Here is a 17,418-nt window from a genome sequence, read left to right on the forward strand (position 1 = left end):
GTGCCTTTTTGGTTTTTTACAGTGTAAGTAAAAGTAAGCAAGTTATATTTACCTGTAAGAAGGTGGCCTTGCTTAATGAGGAGTCCCTGCAGAATGACAGAGCTCTGCTGTGTGATAGCTTGGTCCTGTTGTGGTGGCTGAGGTGGTGGCCAGACTCTCCCTACTCTAACAAGAGCTCTGCTTCCATTCCCCCTGAGACAGTGACAAACAAAAATGCTTTATAAAGGAGTTAAAAGGAAGTTGATGTGGCTGCTCTGTAAACATCCAAGTGCTCCAAAACCTGTTTGTTGTTGTAGGAATTCAAGTTGTCCAGAGTTATTAACTGAACTTGTGAAATTGGGGTCTGTGGCATCTGTGGACCTGAGTTCTGCTGCTCACAGGACTTTCCTGGCTGTAAAGGCAAACAGATTTCTGCAGTGAACAGTTAAGTTTACATCAAAGTGTCAGAGGGGTTTTTTCCTTTAAATGGGCTGCCTTTTGCCCTGGATTTTTCACTCCTTTTGGGGGTTTGCCTTGAAAAAAAACAAGGAATAGGACTTTGGCCAACTGAAATGTAATATGGAAGAATTAAATAGAAGTGATTTTTTTTTTCCTCTTCTCTTGCAGATCGGTTTCATAGTGTGCATTCCAGAGTTAGAAGATTCAAATTCTTAAGGGCAGTAATACCAGGAAGGGCTTGTGGCAAAATGCATAACAGGAGTTGTAGTTCCATTAAATAAATACTGCTCAATAATTTTTTCCAGGTTCTTCTGTGATCAGAACTCATTTCATCAAAGAAAATGCAGGTTCGAAAGAGATCTTGCTTTCCTAGCATTTGTAAACATTTTGGGTACGTCCTGCCTTTGCAAGGCCATGTACTGTAGTCATTGCACTGCCAGAGTGGTTGTTTCCATCAAAGGCTACAGGTTTTAGTGGGGTTTGTTTGTTTGTCTACAAGTAATTTTAAATCCACAGACTTGTATGTGTAAGGTAGTTAAGTATAGTTAGGAGAAAGATTAAAGGTTTATGTTGTGTGTGTATGAAGGACCTTAGAAATACATGTGTAGTTATTTCTGTTACAGAAAAATATTTCTACAATGAAATAATGCTGATCATGCCATGCCTTAAACCATCACCATCACAAGGCTCATAAAGTTGAAATATGTACTTGGGAGTGCTGAACAGCTAACACTGTTTTAAGATGTGTAAGTTCACATTATTTCTTACGTCTATCATACATATTTTGTGTACTGATTCATTTGGTAACTCAGTGAAAATTTCACTAAGAAGGTTTTACTTTTAGAAACTTAAAAAAATGTCCAGGTTAGTGACAATTTGATGTTGAAGCATACAGAAGTGTTCACACCCTCATTACTGGACTATACAGCTTTGCATCAGTGAGAAATACAAGCCTGGTGCTCTTTGTAAGCACTGACTTCTGCAGGGTGGTTTTCTCTCCTGGTTCACCCCTTGGAAGGGAAGAGCCACAGATTCACTGTTAATTTTACAGAAGAAATCTCTGTGTTGGCACTGCGAGCACAATGAGGTGCATTGCAGTGCCCTGGAATGTCAACCCCTGCCTAAATCACGAAGTCTGCCTTAGTGTATGTCTGCCCTTCTGCGTCTCTTGTAAGTATTAAACAGGGAATCGCCCATCCTTGAAGGCACCTCAGTTCTGGTTCATGTAAACTGCCTCCTTCCTTGTATTCAGAAGTTCTCAAAATTAGAAAAAAAAAAAGGAAAAAAGTGAAAATACAACACTTTAAAGACTATACAACCTTAAGTTAATCAGCTAGTAAACTTGTTAAAATTTTTGTTACTTCAGTGTTTTTCTGCACTCTTTAAAGATTTTTGTAGGCAGGAAACAAAGTGGTTGGTTGGTTGGTTTTGGTTTTTTAAGATAGAGAATTCCCCATTCGAAACAAGCCAAAAAAACCCACCTTCTAAGAAAACCCCTTTCCAAGAAAACCCTCTGAATAGGGAAGAATACCTACTGGTTTAGAAAGAACACAAGCTCATAGGCAGCATAAAGGGGAACAGTGATGCCATTAATATTTTCTCTTCTGCTATTAAAACAGAGAATATTTCTGATAGAAATTGTGGTACCTCACAGCTTGTCTGTTACTCTACAGCATCCCTTAAATGTATTTGTTCTCTAGTTTTCTTCTCTGCTTTTTGGCTTTTTTGTTTGTTTTTAGTTTGTGTTGTTTATATTATTTACACCATTTTGCCATAGTGTGTGTGCAGGCATGTGATGCAGGCATGGCGTCATGTTTAGCAGTGTCTGCTGCTGCTTCCTGCACCGAGCAAGGTACTAAGCAAGAAAGATGCTGGGCGTCGTACTTTGCCTTGCTTTGGATCTCTTAATTTTTAATAAAATTTCACCTGCTCAGTGCCTGTGGGTTTCTGACTGTCACTCTTAACACCTAAGCTTGTGGATTCCCGAACTGTACTGCACTCCCACGGTCTCAGTTTGACTCAGACTCTTACGTGTCAACCCATGACTCAATGTGTTGACGTGATTTTGGGGGGCAGAGGGGGTGTATTTTGGTTTGGTTTTGTATCTCTGGGTTTTTTTTATCATCTGCTTTTTCTGGTAGCTGAATCTGGTTGAAGGGATATCACTTTTTAAATAATAGATGTGAAATCTTGGTACTAGGAGATTCACTGTTGTATACAGCTGCCTTTAATGTATGCACATATCCCAGCTAAAAAAAAGAAGCCCTGAAGTGTATGACTGTTAGGGTGGTTAAAAAAGAATTCTGAAGTACAGCCTCTCCCATTTCTGAGGCCAGTGCTTGTTTTGCTGATGTTTCTCCTTCCCCATCTCTTTGAGGTACTGCTGGCTCTGTCCTGCTCTTTTTCAGAAGAAGGTGAGGGGTGAGTTATTTTGTGTTGACTGTGTTCTGCAGGCTTGGAAATCTTTATCTGTATGGAAGAGAATTGGACGGACTTCATGGTGAGCCCAGATTTATCTGTAGCCATGAAGGATGGAAGGACCCAGCTTGATGCAGAGGGATAATAACAACTTCTACCCATCAGAAAGGCTTTGCTTTGCTTTTTGCTTTGCTTTTGCTTTTGCTTTTGCCTTGCCCTGCCCTGCTCATTCAGCTCTAGTGCAGAAGCATTTGTGTTTCAAACCATACCACCATACCCTGATGTGAGGCTGAAATGAGAATAACTCATGAAATGGAAATGGAGTAGTAAACGACACCTGAGTGTTTGTGGGTCTTCTGACAGCCTGTGCAGTACAATAGATCCGTCTTACAACAAACCAGAGGGCAAACTTGTGAAGCCTGAAGGGAATTGGGTACTTTCTCAGAGAGGAAAAACTGCTTTTGCTTATTTCAGGTTTTTGGGCTTGGCTGGAAGTTGAGTTTTAATCTCCCAGTACAAATAGCAGTCTGAACCTGAACCTTGCAGGCAGCAAACCTCGTGTCCTGTCCTTTGTCAGCCTGTCACCCTGTCACCCTAGCAAACATTTCAGTGAGCTGTTCCTCCCCCTTCAGATTCTGGCTCTTGTGTTCTTGGCTGCAGGGATTAAATGGTTACCAAGGCTGAGGTGAGTCCTGGAGGTTTACATTTGATTCCCTTTCATTCTGTGTGTTCCCTGCTCTATGATGCCTTCTGGATCTCCCTCCCTTCTATCACTGTGTCTTACTGGAGGATTTTAAGATAAATTTGGTTTTGGCCTCAGCATCTTCTTACTTTATATCCTTTTTCTTGGATTTTCCTTTTCCATTTTCCAAGTGCAGAAGTTTCTCCTTGAAGATAAGAGTACTGGTGAGAGGAGTCATGGCCTAAGGAGAGGAGGTTTAAAAAGCAGAGTTTGGTTTGCCTGTACTCACAGCTGGAGATGGAGACAGGACACAACTCTCTGAACTCTAAAGCTTTAGGAAACGACAAATTCTGAGCAAAGTTCACCCTTTGTTTTTTCTTTCAGTGTCTGTCATAGATCTCCTCAGCAGGTGAATTGCTAGCAATTTCTGGAGGAAATTCCTGCTAGCAGGAACTGCTAGCAATTTCTGATTTGGTTTTTGGTACAAAGGGGCTGGAAACCTAATTATTTTTTTCCAGGGTTTAACAGTAAGTGAAATGTGAGAAATACTTTGACAAAGGCCTCCAAATATGAAGCATGGGGCAGCATGTCTGTTGGGGGCTGGTTGGTTGTTCATTTGTTGTCTTTCCTTTGAAGATGAATGACTTTGTTTAACTTCAGCTCTTCAGCAGGTTTCTCTCACAGCATGAGCTCGTGTGGAGTTGGCTGTGGCAGTGGCTCTGTCCTGGGCTCCCCAGCCCACCGCAGCACCTGGCCAGGCAGGGGTGCTGCTCCCCTGGGCCGCCAGCCCCCGTCCTGGGGCTGATGGCTGCATCAGGGCTTGTGCTTTCAGAAGTGATGGAGGAGTAATGAAATCATGTCTGCGTATTCTTGGATACGTGTTTTGTAAAGACGCTTCCAAGTCAAATGTTTTATTAACTACACAGGGACTCGTCTGTCGTTCTTGGGCTGGAGAGAGGCTCTGAACTGAAACAGCGTGGTGCTGGACCCAAGGTCAATCCCCATATGGGCCAATTTCCTAAGAGCTGGATTTGATGTTGCCTGTGGGTCCCTTCCAACTCAGAATATTCTGTGATTCTGTCAGTCTCATCCCTTGATCCTGCCGAGATCAAACCCTTCTAGTTTATGTACTAACGTGAATGGAAAACAATCAATTCCTTTATCAAGTTTTTGAAAACGCTTGAAGGTGGCCAAGCCAGCAGAAGTACATCTGCCTCATTCTCTCTGTGCTTCCCAACAGTGCCCACTCAACTGGAATTTTATCTTCTCCACTTCTGTCTTGCAAAGCATGGAGCACAGTGGTGACAGATCTCTTGCTGCTTTTTTCAGTCCTGTGATAAATCAGGTAAGAATAATCCAATCCATTTTTTATTGACTTTGCCTTAGGCTGACTTACAGGTGAACTCCACAGAGTATTTTTCTGCATTACAGCCTCTAATACTTTCTGCTACGTAAATATAATAGCACATAATACTGTTATATAGTATTGCATTGCTATTCAAGCTTTATTCAAACTCCTTTCTGTTGGACACAGCTTGCCTTTCTGTATCAAGTATCACAGTACTCTCAACATGCTGATAGTGTCAGCTGTTTCAAGGTTTTGTTGTTCAATGGGCTTTAAAATACTAGTAATTATGTCTCCTTTGGGGCTATTTGTTTTGTCTTTAGGATCAATCTCGTGGATTGAGTGTGCTGCTAAATTTCATGTGAATTTAGCAGCACACTCAGTCAATTTCATTTTCATATTTCATATGCATATGAATTTATATTTCTAATTTTGTACATTGATTCCTATGGTTAGAAGTTCTACACATTGAGCACTAACCTTTGCAAAGCCTTTAATGTATGTGATGCTGGGAGCAGAGATGAAGCTGTTCCTAAAAATGAAACGCTGTGAAACACTCTTTGGTTATTGGTATGTAATTCAGAGATGAGGTCTAGTAAATCATCCTGTTCTAAATTAAGCCTTCTGATTTAAGGCCAAATGTTGTTACTTTTAAAGCATGTCAGTATAATCAGGGAAAACTTGAGCCAAACTCAATTACCAATTATGAGGAATTTGTTCCTTAATTTTGCTTTTTATTTCCTTATATAACAGGCAAGAATAGCCTTGGTAGCTATTGCAGCATTTCTACTATTACTATTTACTTATTACTATTACCTTTCTCATTACCATACAGACTTGTCTCAAGAGCTGCAAAGTTTCCTTGCTGGCTGATTTCCATACCTTAATTGCTTAAACAAGCAAAAATAAACTCATGCCAAAACTTAGCAGTTCTGAAAGCAATCAGTATTTCTGATTCTGCTGTAATGCATTTAGTTTTCCCACTGGCTAGTAAAGGTATTGAAAGAATCAAACTGTTGGAAATTACACCTCAGAAAGTGGATTTTGAGCTATGGATAAGGAGACGTAGTCATGAGAGCCTCTGGCATTAGTTAAAGGTTCAGGTGCTGCTTAGCCACAGGGAGGTCTGCTCTGAACTTTTGTTTAAAAGCAAGCTGAAGATTTATGATTTCCATTAGCAAACGATATATTCATACACTGTTATTTAAAATGTGGAATATTTCTTTACATGTGTGCATATAGACACACAAAGCCACACTTTTTTTCTCTAGCTAAATATATATATTCTAATCTCTTATAGTTAACAGCTTTATACAAAGAGAGGAATGTAAGCTGTGGGGTTTTCAATGTCTACCGTATGAAAGTTTGGAGATATTAATAGAATTATTATTATTATTATTATTATTATTATTATTATTATTATTATTATTATTATTTTGTGATACAAAAGTATTTTTGAATAATTAACTAAGAAAAAAATGAATCTGTAATTTTTGTGCCAGGGCCATGGGAAGATAATTTTAAAATTACATTCAGATGGCTGTTACCAAGGCTACTGAATGTGATAGGTTTTGTTTTCAAATACTGTGAAAGAATAGTAGCTCAGAGCTGCTCTCATATTCTGCATTTTCAGAAGATTCCCTGGTGTGAAAGTGGCCATATTGCTACAGCAGCAAATCTCTATATATTAATTAAGTGCACGAATGAGATTCTTTTCCTAATGTATGGCAAAAATAAAATATGCAAAACACTTTCTAAGGGAGCATCTGATGTGTGAGTGATTTAGGCTTGTTACTTGGTCGAGCACAGCTGAAATGGGGAATAGCTCTCTGAAGCAATGTCACACCACCTGACATGTCAGTGGACAGGAGGAACATCAGGGTCCTTTCCTGTGTTTCCTTTGAGTTGCACTGCTGAGCCCACTGCAAACCTCTCCATGTCTCCATCCTCCCCAGCTGGCGCCTGGATTGTGCTGGGCTTCATGCTGGAGTTCCTGGGTGGTGCAGTGAGCCCCATCCCATTGGGATGCAGGAACCCTCCTCCACCTTTACAACAGTGCTACAAAACTCAGATACTTGGGATTTAGATCACTCCAGAACTGGGATACTTGGGATTTAGATCACTACTTCTGTATCTTTTTTTCTCTGTCACAAAATGGTGCTGGAAGGGTGCAGATGGTTGTTGGTGTTGTAGCTGTTACTCTGTGCTCTGTGCTCAGTGCAGTCACCCTGCCCTGGCTGCACTGGAGATGCTCTGCTCCTCCAGGTGTGTGAAGGACTGATCTTTTGGATGTAACTTTGATGCCTCCTGTGACGTGGGCATTCACCCCACCCAGGGACAGCAAGAGGTCTCCTTGCTTTCTCTTGATTTCTGTACTTGGATTTTGTGTTGGGAACTGCCCTAGTTTGGAAATGCTTAAATTTGTATGTCTCTGGTGGACCCTTATGGTGACTGAAATCAGTATTCCAGAGCTGTGTCTGTGCTGCTTTCCCCTGCTGAGCAAGAACGCTGCCAGAAAAAACCCCAACCAACCAGCGCCTTATTTTACATTTTATTTCTTTTTTTTTTCTCCTTTTTTCTTTTTTTTTTCCTTAGGGAATAACTAAAAGCTACAGAGGCCATAAAGGATGTAGCTCATTTAATGGGCTTCACTATTGGTGCTCTAAAACAATTTTTTTTTTTCCAGAAAAACTTTTTTTCAAAAATCAGCATGTAAACAAGAAGCCACTTCAGCCCCAAAGGCCACGCTGTTGTTATTTCCTCACTGCTGCCTCGTTCACCAGGCGCCAGGAGTGGGCTGAGGAGGCCTCCTCCTCAACGCTTCCACACTGAGGGTACACCACAAAACACAGCTTCTGCCCCCAGCACGTCACGGACTCTGTGAGGAGCAAATGACACAGGTTAATGTGTGGTTAGGGGAGATGCTTGAGCTCTACTGAACAAGTATTTGATGCTGGGGCAATGAATGAATGCCACGTGGGCAGGAGGCTGCACAGCCCTGCTGCCCCGCTGCCTTCCCCCTCCAACCTTTCCCACTCCAGCTCAGTGATCAGAGTGTTTGTGAAGCAGGGGCAAATTAAGATGGGACAGATTTAGGGAAACCTTTCCCCAGCCCCTCACAGAGCTGCCAGTGCCGTCCATGGCAGGCTGATAGGGGTGGGGTGGGGTGGGGTGGGATGGGATGGGATGGGATGGGATGGGATGGGATGGGATGGGATGGGATGGGATGGGATGGGATGGGATGGGATGGGATGGGATGGGATGGCTGCCAGCCCTCCTGTACTGTGTCAGCCTGGCTGCAGTGACTGCTGGCCTTGGGGAGCTGCTGGCAGCAGAGCCAACTGCAGCTGAGGGAGACCCTCCAGTGAGAGCAGAGGGCTGCAATGTGCTTGTCTGAAAGCCCTCACCTTGGAGCAAAGTGATTAAAAATCAAATACAACCAAAACATGAAAGTGTTTGCAGTTTTGATTCTCTGTGAGGGATAATGTAAGGCTTAATAAGAAACTTTTGAGTCTGAGATAGTGCTTCATGTCACACAGGGCTTGGTGCACAGTGCTGGTGGTGCAGCGGAAGTGGGCAAAGGTCAGACAAACTCCTCAGTCCCGTTGTGATTGCTCATTTAATCCCTGTGTGTGTAAGTGACACCCTGGTGTGTTTGCCACAGGACAGGCTGCTGGGAGCAAGCCGAGTGGATGGGGTGCAAAGGCATGAGAGGAGGCAAATGTACCCAGGAGTGAGCAAAACATCTGCCCAAAGAAAAGCACTGCCCGGCCACCTTGTGCCCAGGGGCTGCCCATGGCTGAGAGTGGTGGCCAGCCTCATACAGGCAGTTTCCTGGCTGCTCTTGGTGCCTGTGTGTCAGTTTAAGCAGGGAGGGCAGGGAGGCACATAGTGCTGGCTTACCTATTAGCCTATTTACACACTTTGGTTTATTTCTCCAGTAGACTCCGAGGAAAAACACTGGCACTCCGGTCAAAATGATAATTAGTCCGACCCCACAGACGATGGGCTCAGAGTACAAGCTGAAGATCAGCAGAAATGCCCAAAACGCCAGGTAAGTGATGGGGATGAGGAGGTTCACCTAGCAGGAGAGAGCAGAGCAGAGCACGACTGTGCAGAGCAACAGCAGTGGCTGACTGGTTGTGCTGGGCTGCAGCTTCAGCCCCCCCGGGTTGTGTCCTCCTTCCCTCTGCCCATCCCAACAAGTTCACAAGACATCTGCCTGTGCATCCTCCTTTGACACTAATGGCACTTGGGACGTGGTTTGGAAGGTGCTCCCATCCCACCCTTTGCCATCACTATTGCAACCAAGGAATTTAGCTGTAACAGTGTCACCTTGATAGGTCTGAAGATTTTGGGTTTCTTCCAGCGTAAAACAATCAGGCCCATAATTGTCACTCCATAGCAGAGGTAGTTAATAAAGGACACGTAGTTGATTAGCGTGTATGTGTCTCCAACAAGCATGATGATAAGTGTGGCCAAACACTGCAAAGAGAGGAGCACAGCCTTCTTCAGCCGTTACTAGAAAAGGTAGCTTCAAAACAACAAAACCAAGCAAAAATCCCATTAAGGCATCACAAATCCTTTTGTTTATGGCACCTGCCGGGCTTGTGCTGCCTCCTGTGGTTCTGTTCCTTATCCCTGAGCTGTGCCAGCTGGGCTGGGGCTAAATGGTTTTTTAGGGTGATTCTGGGCATGCTGAAGCCAGAGACCTGAGGGTCTGTTTATAAATACCCCGGGTGCTGGCAGAGGTGTCTCTGCTGCCCATGGCTAGGGCTGGGAAGGCTGGCAAAGCCCCCACTCCACCTTTTCCTGTTCAGGGTTTTAAAAGCTGTTGAACCTTGTGGTGAGGACTCCAGGTGAAAGGGTTTCCTAGACTTAACACGTTGTGTTTCAGGCACTATGTTGTTGCAGGTGCCCTGTATATTACAAAGAATTAGAGGTTTGCCCTTTCTCCTGCTGGCTCATGTCACAGCTGATCAGCATCATCAATCTTATGAGCATTACTAATGTTTGGAGACTGGCAGATGGATGGTGGAAATTTCCATGCTTTTTGCTTGCTTTTTTTGAACTCTGTGTTTGCTTTCTACTGATACTCATTTGGTTTTCACCTTTTTTGCTTTTATATGCTCTCTGTATTCTGCAGACATACATTTGTGGTGCTGTAGCCTATTATAGTAGTTGTAGCTAGCTTTTTGCCTACTCTATTAGACAGAAAGTCAAAATAAATTCCCTAATGGCTTCAAGCTGGGGGTCCAAATTTAGATTATCTGGGAAGCCAAGGTTGAAACTAGCTCTCTGAGACGCATTTTCATTAAGAAAGTTTAGTTCCTGTCTAAGTGGGGAGGGGGGAGGATTCAGGAAGGGTTGAGCTGAGAGGGGGAGTTACCTCATCATTTATGCCTCTAATTGGGGATTCTTGTCAGTTATGCTAATTTTCTAAACATATAAAAATTGCCTGCACTTTATGTTATGTGTGCATCTTTGTCACTTTCCACCTAGCGAGTTGTGCACCCAAGGATTCTTATAAAGGTAAACCCTTTCTGTCATCTAACTGTGTCTAGCTTGTGATTTTAGGACCAGCAAAGCGGCATCAATCCTGTAGACCCAGGAGAGCTGACCTGGGGGCCGGGGCACTGCTCCTTGAGCCCCCCACTCCACTCTGGTGTCACAGCAGCTGAGCACTCACCTGCACAAAATACCTGTCCAGTGAGCACTCCAGAGAGTGCTCAAGATTTTGGTTTGTGTTGATCCAGGCTCTCTTTGTGCTTATCTCCCTTTTTTCTTAATTCGGTGTTTCGATAGTAAATTCCTCCCAGGAGGGAAGGTTTCTGCACCTCCAGCACCAGGAACTGAGTCCCACTACAACCAAACACCCTCTTGGTCCCTCTGTTCCCCTTTTCAAAGCCTTGCAGGCTTGGCTGGGGGATTTCAACACCTTGGACTGTCGCACCACAAAATGGATTTAAATTTGGACACCACCTTGTATGCTGTCATATAACGTAGTCTCTTCTCTCCCCTGAAGTGTGCACTGTGCCATGTGTGTGTACAAATCTCTTCTGCCACTGAGGGTTTGCAGTGACTAGATATTTATCTGGTGTTAGATACTTATGTACTATTAGATATTTATCTGTTGTTAGATGTTTATTATTGTTAGTTGTTTACTATGGTTAGATACTTTTCTGTTATTGAATACCTATTATTAGTAGATATTTAGAACAGACACTCAACAAGGAAAAGGCCTTGTCAAGCCTCTAAACGGGGGAAATGATGCCTTAAGTTTTAGTTTTCATGTATTTCAGATTCTGTGCTGCCCAGGGGTGCAGTTCTGAGCCTCATATTAAGTGCCACTCAGCTCTGCACAGAGCAGGGAGACAAAAAAAAATCTTTTCCTGCTGAATACCAAGGACAACAGGTACAACTTTCAAGCCCAAAACCACAAACAAGGGTGGACTGAAGAGAGAAAACAAGAAGGATGGGACCTCACTACCTGAAGCTGTGATGGGACAATTAAACCCCAACATGCAAATGAACCAAAACTTATAAAACTGTGAGACCTTGTGACCAGTGAGCCATTTTGGGACCATTTTGGCTCCACCTTGGGTGTAGCCCTGGCCAGGCTCCTGTCCTGCCCAAGCTGTACCCTTAAAGGCCTTTCAATAACTATCTGCTTTATTCTCTCGCTCTGCCCAGTCTGTGTTCCAGGTCAGCCTTCCCAAGGCATCACTTGGAGTGGCAAGATTCCACGTGTGGGTGATGCTGGTGTGTCAGATGTTCTCCCAGCGTGGGTGTCACCCCCAGTGGCTCGTGGCTGAAGAGGGGTGCTGCCCTCCAGATGGCCTGGCCATGGCCACATGGCTGGCAGGGGGGCCAGCTGCTCCCCACCATCTTGCAAAAAAACTGCAGTCTGAATTTTACATTTAGCTTACAAACATCTCTCCATGCAGAGAGCTAGGTGTGATTCAATGGAGGAGAAAAGGAGCCTGATGTATTAATTAGATTTGCCTGAAGTGTGGCCCCGTTTGCTGTTGTAGCTGCCTACACTACACTATTATTATCTTTCTATTTGTTTAGAAATAAATATTTCCTGGAAGCATTTGATGTGCACTGAGCTGCGTTAAAACACCTTCAAATGATGAATTGATATGCCAGACTCATTCTGTGATTTGCACTGTGATTCAAGGGGGGGGGATGGTGTGGCACGGATCAGTCAGCTCCACAGGCAGCTTGCTCTTGTTGGGGCTGTTCCACAGAGGAACAACCTCTGAGACTCCTTGTGTTGTTTCAGCTGAGGTATTTCAAAGGACAGAGTTCTGCCCCAGGGGCCCCTGTAGAACACGGGATCCCGTGATGGCTGCCCAGGGCACTTTACCCCAAACCTTCAGTGGACAATACACAAGATGTTTGTGTCGGGGCACTAAGCCCCAGGAATGCTGTAAAACCTCAGCAAGATGCATATTTTGTCATAAAAGCGGAATGAACAGGAGGCCTATTTGGTGAAATTTTGCATGGGTGTATTGTGCCAGAATTGCTGTTAGAGCTGGGAGACATGTAAACATGCATCTTTCTAGTGCATCTGGGGTCAAACCCTCGTGGTTTTGAGATCAGTGGCAAATCTGCAGTTGGCAGCCATCGATGCAGCCAAGATTTCAAGCAAATCCCCTTTGGGGAATTCCTTTGCTTGGGCCCTGCAGCCAAGGACAGCAGCAGTGTGAATCATCTTCTTTATCATCTTCTATGCCACTGTAAAACCCATCACACATTCTAGTTTCACTATTGGTAAAAGCATATGAAGCTCTTTGTTTCAAATGACAACTTCCCTAAGGCATTAGTATTGTGGAAATTTATACCGTCTAAAAAGTGAGGGGAATCTTTTTCCCACGGGAGCACACCCTGGGCCAGCCCCCACCACCCCTCACAGCTGGCCCGTGGCTGTCTGATCTTTGCAGGTGACCCCGATGTACCATTCAGCAGATGCATCGCTCAGAGCCACTGTAATCATTGTCCCTACTTAATTTTTTGGCCTGTGGAAAGAAATGCCTGTGGTCCTAGAACTGCCTGACTCACAAGATGTCTTGGTTGCTGAAAGTAGTTTTAGGAGCCCTTTGTCCTTTCCCTGGGACCCACCACGTCTCTGGCTTTGGTGGCAGGACCTAGGGCAGACTTGAGGGAGTGGGATTAGCAGTGACCATGGAGATTTCCAAATGCTTCTGGGAAGCAGACAAAATAGGTCTAAGGAACTTGCGTTTCCTTAAATGAAGAATACCTGTTTCAGAAGCCAGTCCCTGTCCCTTGCTGCAGGACAAGAGTTAATGAGCTTACACTGCAACTCAGGTTATGAGGGAAACCCGTCATGTGTCAAGGGGATTGGGAGGAGGAGGAATTATTTCCCAGGGTGAAGGCTGCTTCTCTCTGGGGCAGTTGGAGCTGCTCAGCTGGTGCCCACCAGCTGCAATCCAGGGTGACCCACTGCTCCTCTTCTGGGGTAAAACCACCTCTCAGGGGTTTTTCCAGCCCATCTCTAAGTGGTTCAGTGTTTCTAAAAGCAGGTGACAGGGCAGGGACAGTAACTTACACAGATGAGAAGGGCAGGGATGGGCGTGCAGTGCTTGACGTGGATCATGGCCAGCAAACTTGGCAAATGGCCTTCTCGAGCACCAGAGAAACATAACCTGGAAATGAGAAGAGTAGTGATGAATCCACTGGGTGTGCAAGTGTGACTCCACTGTCCCTAGTCATATAACACCTCTTATCTCAACCACCTGCTTTGGTCTTCTCATGGAAGGGACCTGTGGCTGCAACTGCAGAGACAACTAGAGACTGTGACCCCAGGGGAAAGGTATTTAAACTAAACCCTCCAGTACACAAGGCCTTTAACAGCTAATATCACCTGGGAAAAGACCTGCTCTGAGATGCCCAAATATCTCCGAGGACTATCTGCTGGCCGGCGTTGTCTCTTTACCCACTGAGGGATGAATACTCTGAAGGTTGTGTGGGTGTTTGCAGTGTCAAAAGGGGTTTGGATAAGGTTTAACATGCCTTAGAGTTTCACTTCCAAGTGAATAGCCTGTTACATATGCACTCTGATTTGTTGCATTTCATCATACCCATGAAAGGGCTGGGATAAATAACTTTCCCAATAACTTCAGCTGTTTCCTCCAAATCTTTATAACTTCTAAATTGAATTCAGACAGGTCAGTTATTATAAACAGACTTTATTGATTACAATCTTACAGACTTTACAGATTCTGGCCCAACTATCAGCAGTATGCATCCAAAGCATCTTGCTTGAAAGGTGATTTTCCAATATGGGCATGAAAATGCTCGGAACCGAGTACAGCACCAGGCCCTAAAACTCCTCTTTGAGCAAAGCACAGTTTAGCTGTGAGCTACTGGAACTTGATTGATAAAAAATTACTTTGGTTCCATGCTAAAGCTGTGTTTGGCTCTTACTGTGAATTATTCCACATGTGCAAACACTTTCAATAACTCATGAGGATTAGTTTGCAAGAGATTTCATGATTCAATATTACATTCGCTGATTTGAAACAGAATAATCCATAACTGATTGTATCCAACACACCCAGCAACATACTCATGCTCTACAACATCCAAAATGTCTAGCTAGCATTTCTCTAGCAAATGCAATTAAAACAGCCCCTCCCCAAATTAGATAATGTTCATAAAATTGTACTCCATCTAACCTTGATGAGGTAAAAAGGTATCCATTTATTCCTCCAAATGTAGATAGGGCCACTGAGACTGGCATAACCCAGGAAAAATAGCCCAGTAACTTTTCACCAAATGTCTAAAGCAACAGAAGGCAGAGAAACTGAAACACACTGCAAAGCACAGTACCGGAATCAAAGTGTATTTTGTACATCCAGGGAATGGTTTACTTACTACCGCCACAGCGTTGGAGGACAAGAGCTCTTGGGGTGACATGGCAGTGAAATATGCAATGTTGGTGAACGTATACACAAATGTCACCAATGGGATGGATATGAATATGGCACGAGGTAGGTTCCTAATAAAAGAATTAGGAGGGTAGATAAGAAATCGGCATCATGCACAGCAAGAGCACAACGTCTGCGTATGGCCCTGGATGGTCACTCAGCTGGGGGGGTTCCCTGGCTTCTTCCCTGGGGGGAAGCTGTGCTTCCATCAGCTCTCTGACCCACTGCAAGTTAGAGAAGGCGGAAAGTGCTGTGAAATCCTGTGTCTGCAGGGAGCTCCCTGGGACAAGATACCACCAGCTCCCTTCGGGCTCTCGGCCGGGACTGGGACACACTGTCACTGAAAAATGGAACGTCTGTTTCCCAAGAGCCCTGGGTACAGGCACGGTGGTGGAATAACACATCTTGCTTTACTTTGCCTTCACCTGCTCTAGAAAGGATCCTGTTGTTCAGCTGCTGCCCTGGCCCATTGTGTACCATAAAACTGCTCTGGTCATGCAATGGCAACTTGCAGTAGTACAGGTCTCCAGTCCAGAGACCTTCTTAGAGGTGCACACCTGAACTGCTCTGTATCTCACATAATGCATTTTTCTCTGTGTGTCAGATTTGGGGAAAAAAAAGGTTTTAGAAAGCATGTTTAACCTTGTGAATTTGAATAGATTTAGTAAAAGCAGGAAGTGGTTTTGGTTATCCAATTTTTTTAGTACTTTAATTTCTCCAATAAGGCTGCAATAATAATCAAAAAAAAAAAGAGGCTATTTGCTCCATTCTCTCTCTATCTCTCAATTAAGGCCATATTTACCTTATTTAAGTAATAACTTTTTTATTATTCATCTTTGAAATTGTGGTGGTCTACTAAAATATTGTTTTTTATTAAGGAAACACATTACCACAGTTCCTTTACTCCTGCTGAGATCTCTGGACGTACGCTTTGCCACTCACTGGGGTGCAGAGATGCTCATAAGGCTGTAGCTTTAAGTCATTCTCATCCAAGCTGTAATAGCTTACATTTCTTCTTGTTTAATTGCTGTGTGCATTGGATGCTGAGAAGTAACTAATACTCCAAGAGCCGCTCTTGACACTTGTCTTTCCACATTATTAACTCAGAAATGTTGAAACATTTGAGCTTTGCTAAACTAAAATTCCCTTTCCCTCCAGTCTTCTCAGCCTGCCTGTGATAAATCCTCTCCAAGCCCTTCCAGGGTCAGCAGTGACCCAATATAAGTTGCCTTGGCAGGCTGGCACCCACAGCTGTGCTGGGGCAGAGAGTGCCACTGTCACTGCACAACTGATCTTCTCTTTCAGCTGTCTGTGGGAGACCTTTGGGTGAAAAGCAAAGCAACTCCCAGGATAATTCAACTTTTTAATGACAAAGAAGATTCTCGCTGAAGACACTTGTACAGTATCTCATCTATGGTTAATTTTCTTCTGTGGAAGACTGGATATGATTGAATGGTGACATAGAGATTACTGCCTTGTCTGTAGGCTGCTTGGATTCAGTTTACTGAATCCAATACCTTGTGCAATATTTTTTTAATTTCAGTGTTTCTGTAACTTGCCTGCTGTCTGTTCTAAACAAAACGCTCCTTTAGAAAGACCAGTCTCACAGACATGGAAAGACACTGCAGCATCTTATGAAAGGAGCAATGCTACCAGACAGCTCCATTGTCTCAGCACTTCAAGAAGAGTGTCATGGAAATGGATACTTGCCTGCGGGGATCAACCAGCTCTTCTGTTACATAGTTCAAGAAGTTCCAGCCACTGAATGCAAAGGACCCTTGAAGAAAAGCTAATGCTAAATGGCCCACAGATGGAGTCATCCAAAATTTGAATGCGCTGCTTGGTGTCAGCTCTTTGTAGTTTCCTGCATAGGGAGTGCAAGCCAGATGTTAGGCCACGCCTACCTACCTCACACACTTAGAAATAGGTAAGCTTTCACTTTTTAGTCTTTATTGGAACTGAGACTTCATGCTCTTCATGTCACCATGGGCTGACGTAGCAATTGCAGTGCCTTCTGCAGGACAGTGTCCTGGTGAGGCAGCTCATGCTCTTACAGGCACCCTTCACCACCACCAGGACTGCAGCAACTCATGAGACCCTTTGTCACCCTGCACTGTCTGAGGGTGGACCCATGGCAGTGTCAACTCCTACCTGCCCCTAATGCAATTTTCTTTTACAAGAGTTTGGTGTTGTTTAGTAGAAACCCTTGAAAATTAAATGTCTATGGGCCTGAAAGATTTGTCAAGACTGTAGGACTAGTACCACTGAGAAAACAAGCTTTCTACTCTCTGTAAATGTCGTATTTCTTGGTCCTTTTTATGACTCATCATATACATGATAAATATATTGTAAGTCTTTTGTGCTTTTGGCTTTCCAGTAACTGGCGAATCAGTGAGACATTTTTCACCTGTGTTTAATCTTGTGACTTTTTGTGGGTAATTGGCCTAGTGCCTGAGATGAAGCGGGTATCTTCCTGCTCTAGGCCAAGCACTGCTTATTTATTTTACATCCAGAGCACTTCAAATTCAGGGAATGCACAAAAGATCAAAAATTTTAAGTAACTATTCCAAAACACTGTG

General features: G+C 43.8%; 1 protein-coding gene across 1 annotated transcript in view; it reads right to left on the reverse strand.

Annotated features, from left to right (window-relative positions):
* Positions 1–7,460: 7,460 nt before the first annotated feature.
* The window catches only part of SLC7A10 (solute carrier family 7 member 10), a 39,278-nt gene continuing 29,320 nt past the window's right edge, over positions 7,461–17,418 (reverse strand). The window contains exons 5-11 of the mRNA XM_066194385.1: positions 16,550–16,703; positions 14,787–14,910; positions 14,588–14,691; positions 13,459–13,555; positions 9,219–9,368; positions 8,787–8,964; positions 7,461–7,761 (exon numbers count right to left, since the gene is read on the reverse strand). Coding sequence (XP_066050482.1) covers positions 7,637–7,761; positions 8,787–8,964; positions 9,219–9,368; positions 13,459–13,555; positions 14,588–14,691; positions 14,787–14,910; positions 16,550–16,703 — 932 coding nt within the window. The 3' untranslated portion in view covers positions 7,461–7,636. The remainder of the gene's footprint in view (positions 7,762–8,786; positions 8,965–9,218; positions 9,369–13,458; positions 13,556–14,587; positions 14,692–14,786; positions 14,911–16,549; positions 16,704–17,418) is intronic.

Source organism: Chamaea fasciata, unplaced genomic scaffold, assembly GCF_029207755.1.
Source record: "Chamaea fasciata isolate MVZ Bird 193981 ecotype frontalis unplaced genomic scaffold, bChaFas1.0.hap1 SCAF_12, whole genome shotgun sequence".
Taxonomy (NCBI): domain Eukaryota; kingdom Metazoa; phylum Chordata; class Aves; order Passeriformes; family Sylviidae; genus Chamaea; species Chamaea fasciata.